Source organism: Rhamphochromis longiceps, linkage group LG11 (genome assembly GCF_057381845.1).
Source record: "Rhamphochromis longiceps isolate RC_006_pf linkage group LG11, R_longiceps_female_GT1.1, whole genome shotgun sequence".
In the NCBI taxonomy this organism is placed as follows: Eukaryota; Metazoa; Chordata; class Actinopteri; order Cichliformes; family Cichlidae; genus Rhamphochromis; species Rhamphochromis longiceps.
This window is the reverse complement of record NC_140567.1, coordinates 36285407-36303609: the sequence shown is the minus strand read 5'-3', so window position 1 is coordinate 36303609 and position 18203 is coordinate 36285407. Positions and strand designations below refer to the sequence as shown.

The 18203-nt window shown below is 40.5% G+C and overlaps 1 protein-coding gene across 1 annotated transcript in view; it reads right to left on the bottom strand.

Annotated features, from left to right (window-relative positions):
* The window catches only part of sv2a (synaptic vesicle glycoprotein 2A), a 46218-nt gene that overhangs the window by 9709 nt on the left and 18306 nt on the right, over window positions 1–18203 (bottom strand). Inside the window, exons 2-5 of the mRNA XM_085423856.1 lie at window positions 16396–17188; window positions 3538–3718; window positions 1544–1695; window positions 1216–1349 (exon numbers count right to left, since the gene is read on the bottom strand). Coding sequence (XP_085279982.1) covers window positions 1216–1349; window positions 1544–1695; window positions 3538–3718; window positions 16396–17005 — 1077 coding nt within the window. The 5' untranslated portion in view covers window positions 17006–17188. The remainder of the gene's footprint in view (window positions 1–1215; window positions 1350–1543; window positions 1696–3537; window positions 3719–16395; window positions 17189–18203) is intronic.

Sequence of the window (18203 nt, the reverse complement as noted above, 5' to 3'; positions counted from 1 at the left end):
ATTTATACAACTATTAAACAATGTGCACACTTAGATAAATTACATTTTTGTTTTTCTTAAACAGATAAAGATGTAACCTTCGTGCCCTTGGAGGTGGTTCTGAGATTCACGCGAGCCAGGGGTGTGGCTACTTTCTGAAACACAGCCATACTTCAACATCCTTTGAGCTATTAAAGTTACGCTGGTCACAATTGGCTCGCAAAGAATCTCGAGACTGCGTTATGGGCAGCTGATAGCTGGTGTCGTGAGCCACCACCTCTGTTCAGTGATGATCTTTCACAGTGGACATAGATGGCCTCTTGGATTAGAAACTGAATATTTTCATGAATCAAAAAGAAATCCACTTGCTTTTATTTCTAGCCTTCAGAATACCATGACCTGGATGATTAAGAATGTGCAGGTTATATATAGTGCAGAGTCTTCAGTTGTCAGTTCATGTTCCTCACCCAGCGTCTTGTTTTGTATTTTATGACCTTTTCATTTTGCTTTGGATTTTACCTCAGTCTGCTGCCTCTGCATTTATTTCTCTGCCTGTAATCTTGCCCTCCATTTGATTCTTATTCTTCGTTAAATTTCAGTAAGTGCTGCAGTTATGTTTATGTGAAAGCCTGACTACATTTCAGTCCAAATCGAGACTAAACCACACACAGTACACGTGGAAATGTTTCAAAATGCCAAATGAGAGGTTGTTGATTCTACAGTGTTTTATCTTTGTCTGCCACCAGCTGCAGCTTCATTTACTAAACTGAGATATTCTGATGTGAATGAAAGTGCGTGGGACGTGAGTGCAGGTGTAAAATAAAATAAATAAGTAAATATGTAGAAACAAGGAGATACAAGAAGTGAGAACATCTGGTGGTATAAACCAGCAGCTAACATGATTAGCTAAAAGTGGTTTAGTACTAAAATACTGACAACATGCCTGATTTTTTTTTATATATTGGGCATTTTTAAATAAAAATCAGTTTTTTTTTCTGTGTCAGTGTTTAAAACATACTGAACTGAATTCAGAATCTATGATGTATATTTCAGAATCTCCAATGTTCAGATTTCTCCTGGACGATAAATATGTACATATTAAGTTATTCAAAATGTTTTGGAAAAGTGCATAAGCAGCACTTTGTCTTTAAGGCTGTTTATGCTTTCAAGCATTCAAAATGTATTCAAAAATATATTTCCACAAGGTCTAAGTGGGGTATGAGCTGTCAGGCTGACCTCAAGGTAAAAGCGGGGGCTCTCAGGCATGGTGGTGAGGGCAGAGATGGCCGCCACAGAGGGGAAGGCACACACCAACACAAAGACACGCCAGCTATGGAACTGGTAGGCTGAGCCCATCTGGAAACTCCAGCCTACATGAGGAAAGGAAGCAAGAAGAGACGTGAGACAGAACTGCAGCATTTGTCATTTGCAATAAAAACTGTAGAGAAATGTAAAGACAAAATTAGCATTTACATAGCTTAGAATGGATACTGGCCTACTGGTGCGTGAGGAAACAATCTCGAAGCTTAGAATGTTCATATTTAAATACTGTACATTTTCTTACCATAGTGTGGGATGATGGCCCAAGCCATAGCAGATGCGTAGATGCCACCAATCATCCAGAACATGCAGAGCCAGGACAGATGCTCTCCTCGCTTCTCTTGGGCGAGGAACTCAGAGTAATAAGAAAACACAATTGGGATGGAGCCACCAATGCTGTGGAGTTAAAACGGAAGGTAACCGAATTAGAAAAGGTAGCATCTGTTCCCATAACAAAAGATTCAGTCATTTGTGATTTTTTTTATTTATCAGTGAATGACTGAGAATTCATTGAACTGTCCATCTTGGTATTATATACATACTTTCTTGCATGTGTGCTAATATTAAATGAAATATTTCTAAAGATTTGTAATATAGATATTAATTCTGTTTGTGTCTTTTAACTATAGTAAGTAAGTAAGTAAAATTTATTTATATAGCACTTTTTTAAGACAAAACGCTGTTACAAAGTGCTTCACAAGAAAACATGTCAAACAAACAATATAGCAACATAAAGAAAGTATAAAAGCATATCATCAAAAAAAAAAAAAAGCAATAGTACAATATAAATATAAAATAAAACAACATGTTACGCATTAACATTTCCCAAATGCCTGTCTAAACAGATGAGTTTTAAGCTGTTTTTTGAAAGAAGCCATCGTGTCGATGGTGCGTAGTGGGGGGGGTAAACCATTCCACAGTATAGGAGCCAGGGTTTGAAATGCGTGATCCCCCTTTGTTTTCAGACGAGTCCGTGGGATAGATAGACGACCGCTATCAGTGGATCTAAGAGTTCGCTTTGGAGAATAGGGCTGGAGAAGCTCCGAGATATAGATGGGGGCCCCACCTTGTAGAGACATAAACGTAAAGGTGAGGATTTTGAACTTATATCTATACTCAACCGGAAGCCAATGCAGGGATTTTAGTATAGGAGTGATATGGGAAAATTTATTGCTATGGGTCAAAAGCCTTGCTGCAGCATTCTGAACCGCTTGGAGCCGATTTAGTGAGGCCTTAGATACGCAGGAAAAGAGTGCATTACAATAATCCAGCCGGGAGGAGATAAAGGCGTGGACAAGCATCTCCAGTTCGGTTGTGGAGACAATAGTCCTGAGTTTGGCAATATTTCTTAAGTGAAAAAAGCAAGAGCGGGTCACGGATTTAACATGGACATCAAAGGACAAAGATTGGTCGAAAATTATCCCAAGATTCCGGGCAGTGGCTTTTATCGACGATGAAAAAGCACCCAGATGTTGACTAATCTGTGGCTTGATATTCTCCGGGGCTAGGATTAAGCACTCGGTCTTGTCTGCGTTCAACTGCAGAAAATTGTTTGTCATCCAAAGATTGATTTCCTTAAGACAGTCCATAAGAGTGGATAGCTTGTCTAATTCCCAGGATTTAAAAGAAATGTATAGTTGGATGTCGTCCGCATATAAATGATAGGAAATATTTATAGCATGTACAGCAAATCGTTTTAATGGATTTCACCAAAAATGAAAACAGAAAAATATTTATGAATTATTTCTTACAACCAGCTGAAAGGGCATGATTTCATGCAGGCTGTCATTCTGCTGGCATTCTGCTATAACCACCAGCAATGAGCACAAAATGCTTTGACTAAAATCCTTTTACAACAGCCTTAAGATGCTGCATGCAAGTAAAACTACAGACAGGTTGGCTTGTTGCAGTAGGTCAGTGTTCACATTGTTAGTCAATGACTTTGGACCATGTTATGGAAGCTGTTGACGTTTCTAAGCCCAAACCTGAGGAAATGGGAGGCCCAAAAGTACCTTTCAACACTTCACCTGAGATACAGCAAACACCAAATACAACCAGTATCTAAGGGCACACTATTTTTTTTTTCTTTTAATGAAATATAGCCACTTCATATTTAATCTGCTCTGTGCCACGTGACATTGCTCTGCTTATCAGTTTGACTGATGTACTACAGTGGGTCGTGACTGCCTCATCTCCAGCTCTGGCAGCTGTGTCTGAGTGACTCATCTATCCCCTTACCCCACACCAGAGATCAGGCGGCACAACAGGAAGGAGCTGTAGCCCTGGACGAAGGACGAGAAGAAGGCAAACACACTGTTGATGGAGAGGGAGATGAGGAGGGTCTGCCGTCGCCCGATTCGGTCGGCCAGGCCGCCCCACAAAAACGCCCCAACCATCATCCCCAGGTACACAATCAGACCTGGAGGGAGGGGGGATTAAGAGGGAAGAGTAATGGAAGAGAACGTCATGGGAAGAGATAATGAGACGGAGAGAGACAAAGGGCAAGATAATGAGTTATTATTCATCAGTAAACTCATTGATATTACTTCCAGCCTCCACTTGCACTTTCATTAAACTTCCACTGCCCAGTAAATTAGCTCATCTGACTGCCTCACTGGACTCAAGCATTTTGCATTAAGCATGAAACAGCAAGTTAATGCAATATAATCATCCAAACCATATATTTCATAGCAGAGAGGGTCGTGGCGTACATCTTATTCACAACAGATTTTGTGAAATATGCAAAATATCATCCTTCACTATGTGTATAATAAAAAAGAAACACTGATCTATCCCTAAATTGTATAAATGTATTTTTCTTTTAAAAAGCAGTAAAGTAAAGGAACCAGAGAGACTGATTACTGGACAATACTAGTTTGAGTAACAGTAAGTGACCGAGAAGAGACAGGAGACTTAAACAGGGAGGTGGTTTCAAGGGGTTCTCAAATTTAATCAAGACCATGTGTATTATAGTACAATACACACGTATTATAGTATTATAGTATAATCAGGTTGTAACTGAGAGCTGGGTTTCACACAAAAGACAGTTAAGCATTTTTTTCCTTGTTTCCTTGTTGCAATATTTCAGATGTGTATTTCAGAAAGTGTGAGCAGGCAAAAGATGAATCTCTAAAACTGGAGCATGGAGCAAAATGCAGGTGGCAATTAGCTGATGTTAGCACAAACCTAGGAAATGGGCCATGCTGAGCTTATATTCAAGCTCAAATATGGTATAATCTGTAATCAGATCAAATAAATGAACTTTAGAGGTGTTGGTAAATGATTATTAGCTTTAACTAGAGCTTTATTACATTCATAATATGAAATATTAGTGTTTTGGAAACTATAAGGTTTATATAATTACACTGAATAGTTTTAGTGACATACATGGATATATACTCATCTGAGACACTGGCTAAGTTGAATGAGCTAGCATGCATTAAAGACCTGGGCTTAATAATGAGGTCACCAAAAAGGTGACAATCTTCCAAAACATGAAAGTGCTGATAAAAAAATCTTAGACAAAGGCTGGAACCAGAGAACAGGAACAAACTGCTGCAGCCTTAAAATAAGTATACATGTTGTGTTGCTTTCCTATAAATGACACCTCTGTTTGAATCTGAAGAAACCTTTTCATCACTCGCTGCCCCTAAAGATTTTATTCTTTTACAACTTCAATACAATCCCTTTAGTGGCTGCTTCCTGGTGTTTCTACCCAAATGAAATTCTCTATACAGCCAAACAGTATAAACTGAAACCCGTGGATAAAACTGCTTTATTCTCTTCTGCATCAGGAAGTTGCCACCAGGGAGGAGATGCCGTTAACAGAAACAAGCAGCACCTTTGTCAACCCGACTTGTGATTTAAGGTGCCAACATGACTCATATCCCACACTCTGTCTGTCAAACCTTTTCTCTCTCTGCAAAACTGATGATGCTCCCACACCACACATACACCAGTTGTTCTCCTGCAATCAGCACCTTATTGACATCCTGTCAACAGTGTTCGCACTCTGAGGGTGTTCAGTGAGACAAGTTATTGGTGAGATCACTCTGAATATTTAAGGAGAAACTTTTCACCATACTGTGTCTGATTGTGACATCTATATTTAAATTCTCATTATCACTTTTTTGTATGTGAAAAGGTAGTAATCATGCATTTGTATACTATTTTTTGGCAAGAATTAACCCCAAAGCTCTCAAAATATTCAATTGGATTGGAGAATAAGCACAATGTATTTTTTCTAGTGCATTAGAGTCAAATTTCTCAGTCAATTTTATTGATTAAGGATTAATTTAAGTGGCAAAGACAGTTGATAAAACAGTCAAAGTGCTAAAAAGTAAAAAGAACATCGAACCAGATCCAAAATCATTTTAAATCACCCTTTTGTGAAATACTACCCCCTGGAGGTGAAAGATTTAGTTAAATTTTGTGGAGTATTTTTAAGGCTCATTACTCTAAGAGCACAGGGTCACAGTTCTGTTCTGACTGTTTTATCTGACATTTCAAAAGATCGAGTAGAAAATGTCTCAATTAACTGTGATGCTGAAATTTTGAAAAAGTGTTAAAATGCATAGAATAATGCAATGCCTAGAGCTCCACAGGTTGCTGATTACTGACTATTGCAAAAACCCATTAGACTGAGTCACGTTTTTGGGGACCCTTTATGCTTTCCACAGTATCTGCACATTAGTGGTGCAACGGATCACGGTTGATCCGTAATCCGAACCGATCCCACTCCACGGTTCGGTACACACGTGATCTGAAGATTCGAAAAAGAAGGAAAAAAAGTATGTGTATGGTGCGCGTGGTGGGTCTGTCAAGCGATAGTTATGGCCAGCGCTAGCGGTCTGCGGCATTTAAGCAGCCCAGTCCGACCGGGCTGAAGCTATTACAGAAGCTATTGGGGTGTTTAGCTGCAGACAGGAGGCCGTATTCCGTTGTGCAAAACAAGGGGTTTAAACTATGATGAACGTGCTTGATGATATCCCGTTGCGCGTCCGCTTTAGTGGCAAGATTGTTCCAAGCATGTATGAGCAGGAAAAGTTTAAAGTTATGGCTGAACTGTCCCAGGCATCTTCTGTTGCTCTAACTACTACAAATTTGTGGACCTCCAGGGCAACGGAAAGCTACGTGACCGTGACAGCTCATTATATCACAGCAGAGTGCGATATAATGAGCGGTATGTATTATTGTAGGGTCTACCTTACAATATAAAGCGCCTTGAGGTGACTGTTGTTGTGATTTGGCGCTTTACAAATAAAATTGAATTGAATTGAGTGGTAGATACAAAGCCCTACACTGCCCTATATTGTATCATTTTTTTTTTTAAATAATTGCGTGGAATGAGTCTTGAGTTGAATGTTTTTAACAGGCAAAAAATACTTCATTAAGTAAATGTTACATTTTTGTCTTTTTTCTTTTTTTTGCTGATCCGAAAATTGATCCGACCCGTGACTTAAAACCGTGATCTGATCCGATCCGTGAGATTTTTGATCAGTTGCTGCACCACTACTGCACATGCACATGAAATGAGTGTCATTGTTATGGCAGATAAATGATAATGACAATGTTAATCCCTAAAAACTCCATTCACTGTGAAAATTCCCAACTTCAGAGGTTGAATATGCATTTATATCCCAGTCCACTTTGACCTTTGTTGCTGAGTTTGCTCTTCATAACAACAGTACTTCTGGATTTTGTTAATGATAGGGGCGTGGTCTCTCTTCAAATAACAGTGTTAGCGTCACCTTATTGAAATGAAGTTCTCAAACATAATTTTTGATGTTGTTGTGTACTGGGGTAATTATAATGGAATGACCTGATAAATAATACAACCAGGAAGCTACAGAATGCAAACCACTGGGTGATGTCATAGTGGCTGTATCCATCTTTTATGTACAGTCTATGACTAGAACCAGCAAAGTGATGAAGGACAGATCCGGTCTCACTGAGATATTTTGTCCCAGAGGAACAGTAGCACCATTTTGTCCAGGTTTGACTTAAACTCTGAGACATCAACCAGACAGGTGACAATTACTTCTTCTACTGAATTGTGAACTTCTAACTGAATTCAACACCACAGTGGTACAAGAAGCAGAGTGTATGTGTAAGACAGAACAAGGCCCAAGACGACGTCTTGTCGAATTCCTGCTGTGAAGCAGCATGGCTCAGACACTGATCCTTTAATGTCACCCTGTGAGCTTTATCCTTCAGGTAAGGTGCAAACAGTAAAGGTGAAGAGCCAGAGACACACCATCCATTCAGCAGAGTGGTTTACTGAGAAACATTCAGCACACAGTTCATGAACATGAGCTGTGCATGTAGTGTCAATGCCAAGGAACAGATTCATTAAGGACTGCTGGGCTATAATAGATTTATTGCTACACAGGTCCTGGTATAAGTGTATCAGTGAACCTTGAGATGACATTGTTTTATCATGACAAGATTTTTCAGTTTCTGACCGAAAAGGCTGACTGCTATTTCAAGGTAGAATTCATGGGGAAAATCTGAAACGGTCATTAACCTGAGGACAAGTACCAGTAATCAAGGCACAAACTATACTCAATGCCATGGGAATCACATTGTTACATTTAATATTGTTTCTTGCATAACAAAAACAACACAGTCCTGCCAACTGCTAGTGGGTAAGACAGCGGTCCCCAACCCCCGGGCCTCGGACCGGTACCGGCCCGTGAGTCGTTTGGTACCGGGCCGCGAGAGTTGAGGCTCAGATGTGAAATGTATAGTTTTCAGGGTTTTTAACAGTTTTCAGCGTTGTTTTGTTATCGTTTTTATCGTTTACTCGGTTTTCACGTGTGTTATGAATAAATTTTCTTTTTTTCGGTACCAGTACTAGTTTTATTTTGTTGTATTTATCCGCGACACCTTAAAGGCCGGTCCGTGAAAATATTGTCGGGCATAAACCGGTCCGTGGCGCAAAAGAGGTTGGGGACCGCTGGTGTAAGACATCCAGAAAAAATACTGAATTAGGCAGGAAAAAATAATTCTACACAGGTTTTAAACGCATCTGGTAATACGATCCGTTATTAAACAGTCTGACAGAGGTGCAAAGTGCTGGGATGATGAAGCTGGTTGAAAAGCCAGGTTAACACAGAGGATGGATGTCCTGAACTAGAATAATGTGACGGTGGGCGTCCTTTTTCTTTTTAAATGAAAAGACCTTTAAATGAAATTATTGAAGTGTGTATTTGTTTCTGGCTGCACATGTTTCATTCCTGCTGTCTGTCCTTTGGTTGTATATTTCAGTGTAAACTTTTGCAGCTGTGAAATGAGGAGCAAGGTGACTTTCATTCCCTTCATTGAACAAGTGTGTGTGTTATTAATGGTCACCCAATCATATCTGGTGACTTGTTTTATGCTTTATTTCCTTTTCACTCACTGCTAACATCCTATAGAATTAGGTTAAATCTTCAGGAGATTAAGAAGTACAGCAGAAAGTCCGCTGAAGATAAGGAATCATAAAGCTGTGTGTGTTCCAAAGCAGCGGTACCGCTGTGAGCTACTTCTCCTGGAAATATCCTTCATAGCAGCAGCAACAACTAGCAAGTGATGGTGATGATAAATGTCGCCGCATTGCAGCAGCATCAAAGTAAACAAACAGACAGACAGCCATAGTGAGTAGGATGGATCAAATGGTAAATATTTCTTTCTAAACCACCATATCCAGCTGGGAGCTGGAAGCCTGATTGCTGTCGTGACCAGTAACCACGTCATTATCATTTCCCCTGTCATCACATTTGCTTGTCTATGTGGCTAGAATGCATTAGCAGCTGCTTTTGGCTTGAGGATGAATTGTGTCCCAATTTATCGCTCTTCTATATCTGAGGGGTAAAATAATTAATTAAGAGGCTAACAAAGCTCGCCTTAAAGCTAAACCACAATGTCATCAATATTTAGTTTGACTAATAAAATAACATCATCTTAGGGAAGAGTTTGATTTAAGCCCAAGTTGTTGCTTTTATGTACTTTTAAATGGACAAATACGGCAGAAACCAACTAAAATATTAAAGGTAAAATACATTCTGGCAGTAAAAACAATATTTTTCACCAAATTCCTAAAGATGCACATAACAGTCGAAAGACCAATCAATACTACTATATTCCCAGTGGATGAACAGGTGGCTTCTTTCAGGTATTTCTTTTTTTTTTACAGCCTGTGGACTTTTACACTCGTGGAGCTGGTTTTGGCCACAGCAGGGAGCTCTTTACAGGGAAAAGCTGCAAACCAATCAGCAGAAAACAGAAATGTTTCCAAAAAGCTAATGAAAAAAGTTTATTATTTAATGGCCAAAGAGACAACACTGTGCTTTTGTTTTAAACTGTTAAATAAGGAAGCATCATAGTGCAAAAAAAAAAAAAAAAAAAACATAACCACTGCAATGACCCAGTTCTTAGCAGTAGTGGTGCCTGATGGGATGCTGTGATTGATGCTTGTGCAGGTTGTTCTGGCTACACCCTTATGGGATTAAATGGGGTCACCACCAACAGGGACTACAGCAGAACATGAACCATATGATGTAAACTGTATGGAAATGGGGTAGAAATGGCAAAAAGGCAGCATATGGATTTTATAGTGAACAAATGATGTTTTAAGGGCAAAACTGACCTGCAAAGAAGTTCATTCACAGAGAATTCTATGAGGAAATGACCTTACCTGATTAGGTTAATAGCCTGAAGCACTAGTTCAATATAGCATGCCATTTCTTTTGTAAACTATAGTATGATTCAGTGAAAAGAAACCAGAAAATAAAGCAATATATGATTTAATTCCTCTGTTTCATCATGCCTGGGTTCACAACACCAAGCTGGAGAAGATGCTACATTCATGGCTGCATTCACTCTGCACAGTCTACAGCTTGAGCCTCATTCCAGTTAAATAAAAGGAGAAGGAGACAGAAAAGCCATTACAGCCTACAGTGTGGAGGTGAAGCATCCTATCAAAAACAGTTCTGCTGCCAACAGCTTTTGTATTTGAAATCCTTCAGCAGTAATGAGATCCCGACTATTTCTTTGTGATTTTTTTTTATTTGACAGTTTTCCCAACAAACTCTTGAATCTAGAATTGCATTCAATTAAATAATGTTCCTATTGGTGACGTTTTCATGATTTTCAAACCACTAGTAACACACTTCATTGAATTCCAGTGAATCTGATGCTGCAGTAAGCTGCAGATGCTCAGTAACATCAAAACAACCACTGCTTTCTATTCGTCTACATTTTAATCATTCATGAGACGCGTTTTGCGTTTTGTTTTTCAGAGAAAGCTGAAACAAAATGTGGTGAAGACAGAAAGAGAGACGGAAGGAGAGAGGTGAGCAGGACGAGGTGCAAAATGAAGAGAAAGGAGAGAAGCAGAAATCTCCAGACAGCTGAGCACCTTTGCACTCTGAATGAGGGGGAGGGGAGGAGGGGGGGGGGGGGGGGGGGGGGTGAGAAAGGGGGGAGGACGATGGCCAGTCAGCGCTGTGACAGAACTCCCAAGGGCTCCAGGGTAGTGTATATGCATGTGTGTGGAAATGGACAAAAGTGTGCGAGACTGTGTGTCTATGTGCATGAAGAGGGGGCAGGGCAGGAGGCTTCTATTAATAGCAGGTTTTCCCCAACTAGCAGAGTACACGGGGCTTGTTTAAGGATCCAGTGAGGGAGACATGTTAGCAGCTCTTGTAGAGCAGAACTGATCATTTATAGATGGCTTACACTGCAGTGTTCTTCTCTCATGAACTTACAAGTCTCAGAAACAGGGTACAGTAAAGCCAAATTGTATTCCTACAGGTACAATCTACACAAATGTGCCCCTCAGGGTTCATTATTAGGGTTCAAGGTAATTATGGGTTCCTTTAAGGACACAATATGTTCACAGGAAGCAAAAGGTACATGTACATGTCTTCTAGATATTAAGGTCCAATATCAGTAGACAGTCAGTGTTCAACTGTTGAGCAAACGATTATCTTTTCACTTAGGTTTTAAGATTTATATAAGTTAAATGAAAAGCATTTAAAATGTCTCAAAAGGAGTTCATTTAAGGTCAGTCTTTCAGTAAAAAGCATATGCATCCTCTATACCCTACTTATTATATATTAGTCTATTTATTTCATTTTCCTGTGTGATTTAAATAATTCACTTTTCATCCAGTGGTTTGTTGTTTGTGGATTTTATGACTTTTCGATTTGCTTGTGAAGCACAGTGAGCTGAGATGTCTTCTGTAAACTTCTAGTTTTCCTTCATATCACCTGCAAAAATTAGCATGGTTCTCCTTTGTGGTGCTTCCCCTGCTTTGTTTTTATTGAACAACTAAATAAAAAGTAGCGCAGGAGGAGAATACAGCTGCAGTTTCTTGTGGTGACTGAAAGTCAGCCAGCAAATATCCACTGCTACCACTGAAAGCTGAAGTAATAAATGCTATAAGTGCTTTGCAGTGGTCTCACTTTGTGATGGTAGTGTGAATAAGGGTGTTTGGTCCAAACAAACACTGCAGCAGCTGATTAAAATGCCTTCAAAAAGAGGGGAAATATCTCCTGAATAAGCTGTTTGCTCGGTTACCTGCAGCTCTGTTTGGCAGCACTCATCAAATCCTCCGCACTGTTTACGCTGCTTCCAATTTTGTAAACAAAGTCAGGTGTTTTTTCTGGTATTCTGAATCATTTGTTATAAGGCTTATTTGTGTGTTGCGTGTAGTAAAGATAATTTACGACTGCTGTTTCTGTACTGACTGGAAATATTACTTTTAGTGGTTTATAAAAATACAAATGAAATTTGAGAAAAAGCTCATTTTGATAACAAAGCTCAGTGTTTTTCAAATGAATATGTAACCCAGGAGCTTCAATATTAATTTTCTAGTATTGGAGAAGTACTGATATGCAAACTTAACATCTTTCTGATGCTCATACATGTACAGCAGGCTACAATATCCAAATCTTTTTGCCTACAGTTTTCTCTGACAGATCATCCCCAGGACCGATTGACTGTTTTCACCCATTTTATCCCTTCATCCTTGATTTCAGTTACTTATTCCATGTCCATGAAAAGGCTGAGGATACATTATATTACACAAAGGTTCCTTTTAGCCTGAGGAGAACTGTGCAGTCGCTGTCTCAAAATGCAGCCATGCAACTGCAATAATTAGAGGAGGCAGTGAACATATTGTAGCAAAGGTTACAGATTTAAAAAACCTTCTCAAGACTATATTTAACAGAACTGTGGCTGGAAATACACTGAATGCTGAGCAGTGAGAAAACTTCTTAACACCAAAAGGCTGAGGATGCGCTGATCCTGCACATATCCTGCATGGAACAAACTCCCGTCTCCTATATGACAAAAAAGCTACAGTCCACTGCAGCTTCACAACAAGGGCAAATCAATGACAACCACTTCACTGTTTCACTGCTGTGTCGATGTGTTTCGTCGAGCTCGTCGAGCAGAAACGCTGCACCAGGGTTTTATTTAGACCGCTCGATCTGTCATCATTTCCTGTGTTTGATCCTTATTTAATTCTAGTTTTTGTGTTGCTGAAATGTCAAACGACGGATCCGTGATCATGTCGACATTGTTGCAGTCACCCATTACATGCACATACTAATGCACACACAAAACAGATGATCCAGAACACTGCGTGGGGTAAGAGCAGCTAGCAGGATAGGCTGAGATGGAGCCTGAGGATGGGGTTCGGAAGAGGAGACTGCATGCAGAGAGGTACGAGCACAAGAGGCTCTCTCGCATGAGTCAGGAATGTTGCGTAACAGGAAGAGGGGAGGGAATGGAGGCCAGTCGTGTCTCCCTGCCCCTCCCCCAGCATGACACAAACCCAGAGGGAGAAAGAAGGGGAAAGGAGGTATAGATGGCAGCCAGACTAGGCAGCAATTCAAGTCGCAAGTTTTCTAATTTTGCTCCACTTCCTTTTAGAATGATCCATCATATGCACTGGCTAATGTGTTTGTCTGAGAGCTGGAGGGAAAATGTTTTGAAAAATGTAATAATTTTTAATATTTTGAAAAATTATATACAAGTAGTTATTTCATTGGCTTTCTTTAATAATTTGCCCTTCCGCCTCTTTCCTGTTTCTTCCATCTTTCCTTTTCGTCGTCATCACTGAGTTGGACCTCTCTGTCTTATCAGTGGTAAGAACTTGCTGTTGTTAACTGAGAAGTATGATTATTTGTGGCAACAAAGTCCAGAACCAATGGGTGATGTCACTGTGACCATTTCCATCTTTTATATACAGGCTACATTCATGAATACCATTGGCTGTCGTAAGCATACATCTTGATGAACGTTTCTGGTAAGGTCTTCCCAGATGAACAAAAGTGATCTTGTGGACCTCTGTATCTGGACAATTGAGCATGTATTTTCATGTATTACACATATACAGTAACTCATGCTCTGGGTGTTACCATACTGAGTGATAATCTTGCATAAATGTGGCACTAATCATTTATAATAAACTGCAGCAGACTCTGTACAGACCAGCTTTAGCTGTATGTTCATAATTTCTTTTGTACATTGACTTTTCTGACATGGATTCCTGGATCAGAAAGCAAAAATGTAAAATGATGAATTTGCTTAATTTGGCAGAAGATCGACTCAATAACAAGGTTTCACACAGCTCTCCATGAGCGATATAGAATTTCATGTTGAATAATTTAATATGACCAACATGAAATTAGAACAAAGATGTTTACTAGATTTGAAAAAGACATTTTGTTGAAGCCAAAACTACAAAAAAATATTGAAATGAAGCTTAACTGTGATTCTGAACCTTATACTGCAAAATCACTGAGGAATCAAAGACATTACGGGGAACCCTTCCTCTTGTCCTTGAAGCTGGCAGATTTAAAAACATCCAGGAGGATAACGGACTGTGTGAGTTATGTAAATTAGAAGACGTTCTGTCCTGATTAAGATGCAAGAATATCCAAATCTTTAAAATTCAATGTTTTGGTGCACTGAGGGCGACAGAATGAAATGTTCTTTTGGGGATATGGGTAAATTAGCCCTTCTCAGGTGGCATCATGCTTTTTGTCTTATTTTCACTTCATGGCCCTGATTTCTTTTTATTTAATTGTGTCTCATAAGCCTGTTTGGGCTGTTTCCATTGATTTATGCATAGCCCAGTTAATCAATCATATAATACTGTTGATAAAAACATCCTGCACTTAATCAGAATGTCTATCATCACCAAAAGTTCAAATTAATCTGAAATGAAAGTTTCATGCTGAAACAAACTTTGAGCACTTGAACTGTCAATCAGAATTAACAGGTAATGTTTGTACAGAGGACACTTTTATGAACCCATGATGTTCACTTTAAACACCACAGATATTCAACATCCACATCTGCTGCGACGATGTGCATCGAGCAGCATACAGTTGAACAGTCAACACCCCTCTGAGAGGAAATTATGTAATCAGAACGCATCCAACTCATCAACATTACAGTAAATAAAACCAACAACACAGAGTCCAGGCAGAGCTCTAACAGGGATCTGTTAGTGGATTCAGCAGTGCTTCAATCAAAATCATGCGTCGCTTTCACTGAAGTGTATTTACTTCTCCTTTTTCTTCTTCTTCTTCTTCCTGCCTTTCGGGGCGACCATAGCACATCATCTGCCTGTATCTCACCCTATCCCTAATATCCTTCCCTGTCACACCACCACTCTGCAGGTCCTCCTTCACTACAGCTATGAATCGTCCCTGAGGTCTTCCTGTTTTCCTCCTACCTGATCTACTATCCTTCTTCTGCACATCTTTCTCAATTTGTCTCCAAACTGCTCATCATGAGATTAAAAATGTAATGATTTCTAGTCATGTCCATCCTGGTCACTCCCAATTAAAACTCCACCATCTTCACACCATACTTCTACTGATTTTCATTCTTCTTCTCTCCAGAACAAACCTACACTTCTCCAGGTTCTCACCACAGATCACAATATCGTCTGCAAACATTGTGGTCCACAAACATTCCTGCCTGATCTCATCTGTCAGCCACTGAAAACAATACGGGCATCAGAGCTGATGTAATCCTAACCCCACCTTGAACCCATCTGTTACTGCTACCACACACCTCCTCACTGTGTTGAGGTACCCATACACGTCCAGCACCACCCTCAGATACTCACCCTCACTTACTCAGGCCTTTGGTGTACAGCCAATGACAGATGGCGTGGTAGGATTCGGAGCCTGACCAGATATTCTGGGTTTACAAAGGTAAATATTTAAACTATCTACTCTAAATTTAAAGGTGCAAAGAAAAAAAACAAAGAAAATGTGCATTAGAATATACATTAAAATATACATTTTACAGGAAGTTCAAGACTGGTGTGCCCTGTCCATGGTACTACATCATTACTTTAGAGCAGGGGTCCCCAATCCCAGTCCACGAGGGCCGGTGTCCCTGCAGGTTTTAGATCTCACCCTGGGTCAACACACCTGAATCACATGATTAGTTCATTACCAGGCCTCTGGAGAACTTCAAGACATGCTGAGAAGGTAATTTATCCATTTAAATCAGCTGTGATGGATCAAGGACACATCTGAAACCTGCAGGGACACCGGCCCTCGTGGACTGGGATTGGGGACCCCTGCTTTAGAGGGTACCAGCACAGAAACAAGCGGTTGGACTCCAAGAAGGTGCCTCATTTTCTGAGTGTGAACACACACACACACACACATGCATACACATAAATACACACATTGTATCCAGCTAAAAACAGCTGAAGTGAAGCAGAGAACACTATGTTTGGACTGGCTGAGCGTTCGATTTTAAATTCTGCTGCTGTTCAGGAGCTGCATGGGCAGTTGAATCTTAAATAGCTGTAGTTCCACTGCCAACGAGGCCGTCGAAAACCAATTACCAGGGAATAAGCTGCAAAGGTAATGGCTAAGATGAGGCAGAGATAAAATGTGAAGTGGTGGCCTACGCTGCCAAAGGAGGCACACAGATAAAAAATAAAGAGAGAGAGACAATACAGAGTAGACTAGTTGAAAGAAAAGTTGCACATTGGCTCTTATGTAATCCCCCCTCCTGAGTGTTGACAAGCGAGCTCAGGGCAAGCAAGAGAGTGAAATCTGGATGTCTTACCCAGCATGCCTTTGTTGGGCTCGGAGAGACACATGTCTATTTGAGCACTGGGCAACACGAAGCCAACAACAAAGATCTCCACACCATCTGCCATTAGTGCCAGGCCCAGGACAAAGTAGAGCGTCCACTGGAACTTCCCGTGGCCACACTCCTGCAGGATGGCCTCATACTGCTGTGCCAACTCCTCCTGATCTTTTCTCCTCTCGCCCTCATAGGCCGAAAGATCCCTGAACTGCTGTGCCTGTGCGGCTGTCACGCCATCCATGCTGCCAGCCTTCCCCGATTCAGCTCTTGGGATGCCCTGGTACTCGCCCTCATAGATCTCGTCATCCTCATCGTGTCCTTCAGTGGAGTCGCTGTGGCCTTCTTCATCATTGGCACGGCTGTCGTTGCGATAATATCCGCCATCATTGCTCGGCACGCCAGCATAATCGTCGTCGTCATCTTCCTCTTCAAATCGTTTATAAGAGCGTTTGGTGTACTCATCTGTCATTTTGTCCATGCCACGCCCCACCTTCTTACCGACCTGCTTCTTAGCAACTTTGGCAATGTCCTTGGCGCCACGGACGAAGTCTGAGCGGCTGTCTCTGTAGCGACCGTCATCGTCCATCTTGGATATGTAGAGGTGGTGTTGGTCAGTTGCTGCAAGGAATAGGAAGTATCAGGAGCAGCCCAGGCACATGAGTGTGCAATGGGTATTTATGTGAGCTGATAAATTCAGCACTGAGGACAGCTCCCAGCTCCACTGCACTGCTGCTGCTGCTGGACAGAGTCGGCTCAGACACAATAAATCCTGTGGAAAAGCAAAGAAAAGAGTAGAGTTAGCATGAGTCATACAATACCTGTCAGGCAGAGACACATTTTTAAACAGTCTAGGTTCAAGGTAATTAATACTGAAATGCACAGGACCACAGGCATTCACATCGCATTGACATTTGCAGGACATATTATCTGGCTCAGCACTAATGGTTGGAGAAAAAAAAAGGACATGACAGCTTTAAGAAGCTGACAACTGAGTCTAGAGCTCAGTGGCCTATATTAATAGTTATCTCACAGCTCTCTCTACAGCCCAAATCACTCTGTGGCATTTACAGCGGTGCACCACAGAGCTACCGAACATATAATGGTCCATGCTGTGACACAGGTCTGTGCAATTAACAAGCAAAGAGCTGCAGCAAAGGTCAGCATATACAGAAAGTACCGCCGTGGTGGGGGTTAAATTCAAGTTTACCCCAAGAACACTTGTGATTATAATCCATGTACTGTTTTTAAATCCAGACACTGAATACTTGAAACAGTCAGGCAATCCCATGATATCACAGTCAGAATATAATACTACTTCAAAATGGTCTGAAGAGTCATTCCCACATAGAGGATTCCCTTTTCAAGACATCATTAGGTATTTATAAAATATTTAGTTTGTACAGAAAAGAACTTGTCTTTCCTCATTGAGTCATAATTAGCAATCCTGATTGTATCAGCAGGACTGCCTGCTCTTTTTCATAGCACCTCTGTCTCTGTGAAGCTGCTCTGTTTTGTCTTACTGACAGGAGCATGCTGTGCCAAAGGAAAAGGCTGTAAGCTCAACAAATAGACATAATAAACTGAGCATTTACTGTATGATCAATTTGGCATCCTACGAACAGTTCCCGACTGGAAGGATTAATGTGATGATTCACCACATTAAGAAGGAGATAAAATGTGTCTCAATTTATATTGTGTTAAATACTGGACACATTCGCCTCTTTGAGTCCTTAGAAATCCTCAAATGGGATCTATTTCACTGTTTCTTATTTTCTATCACACAT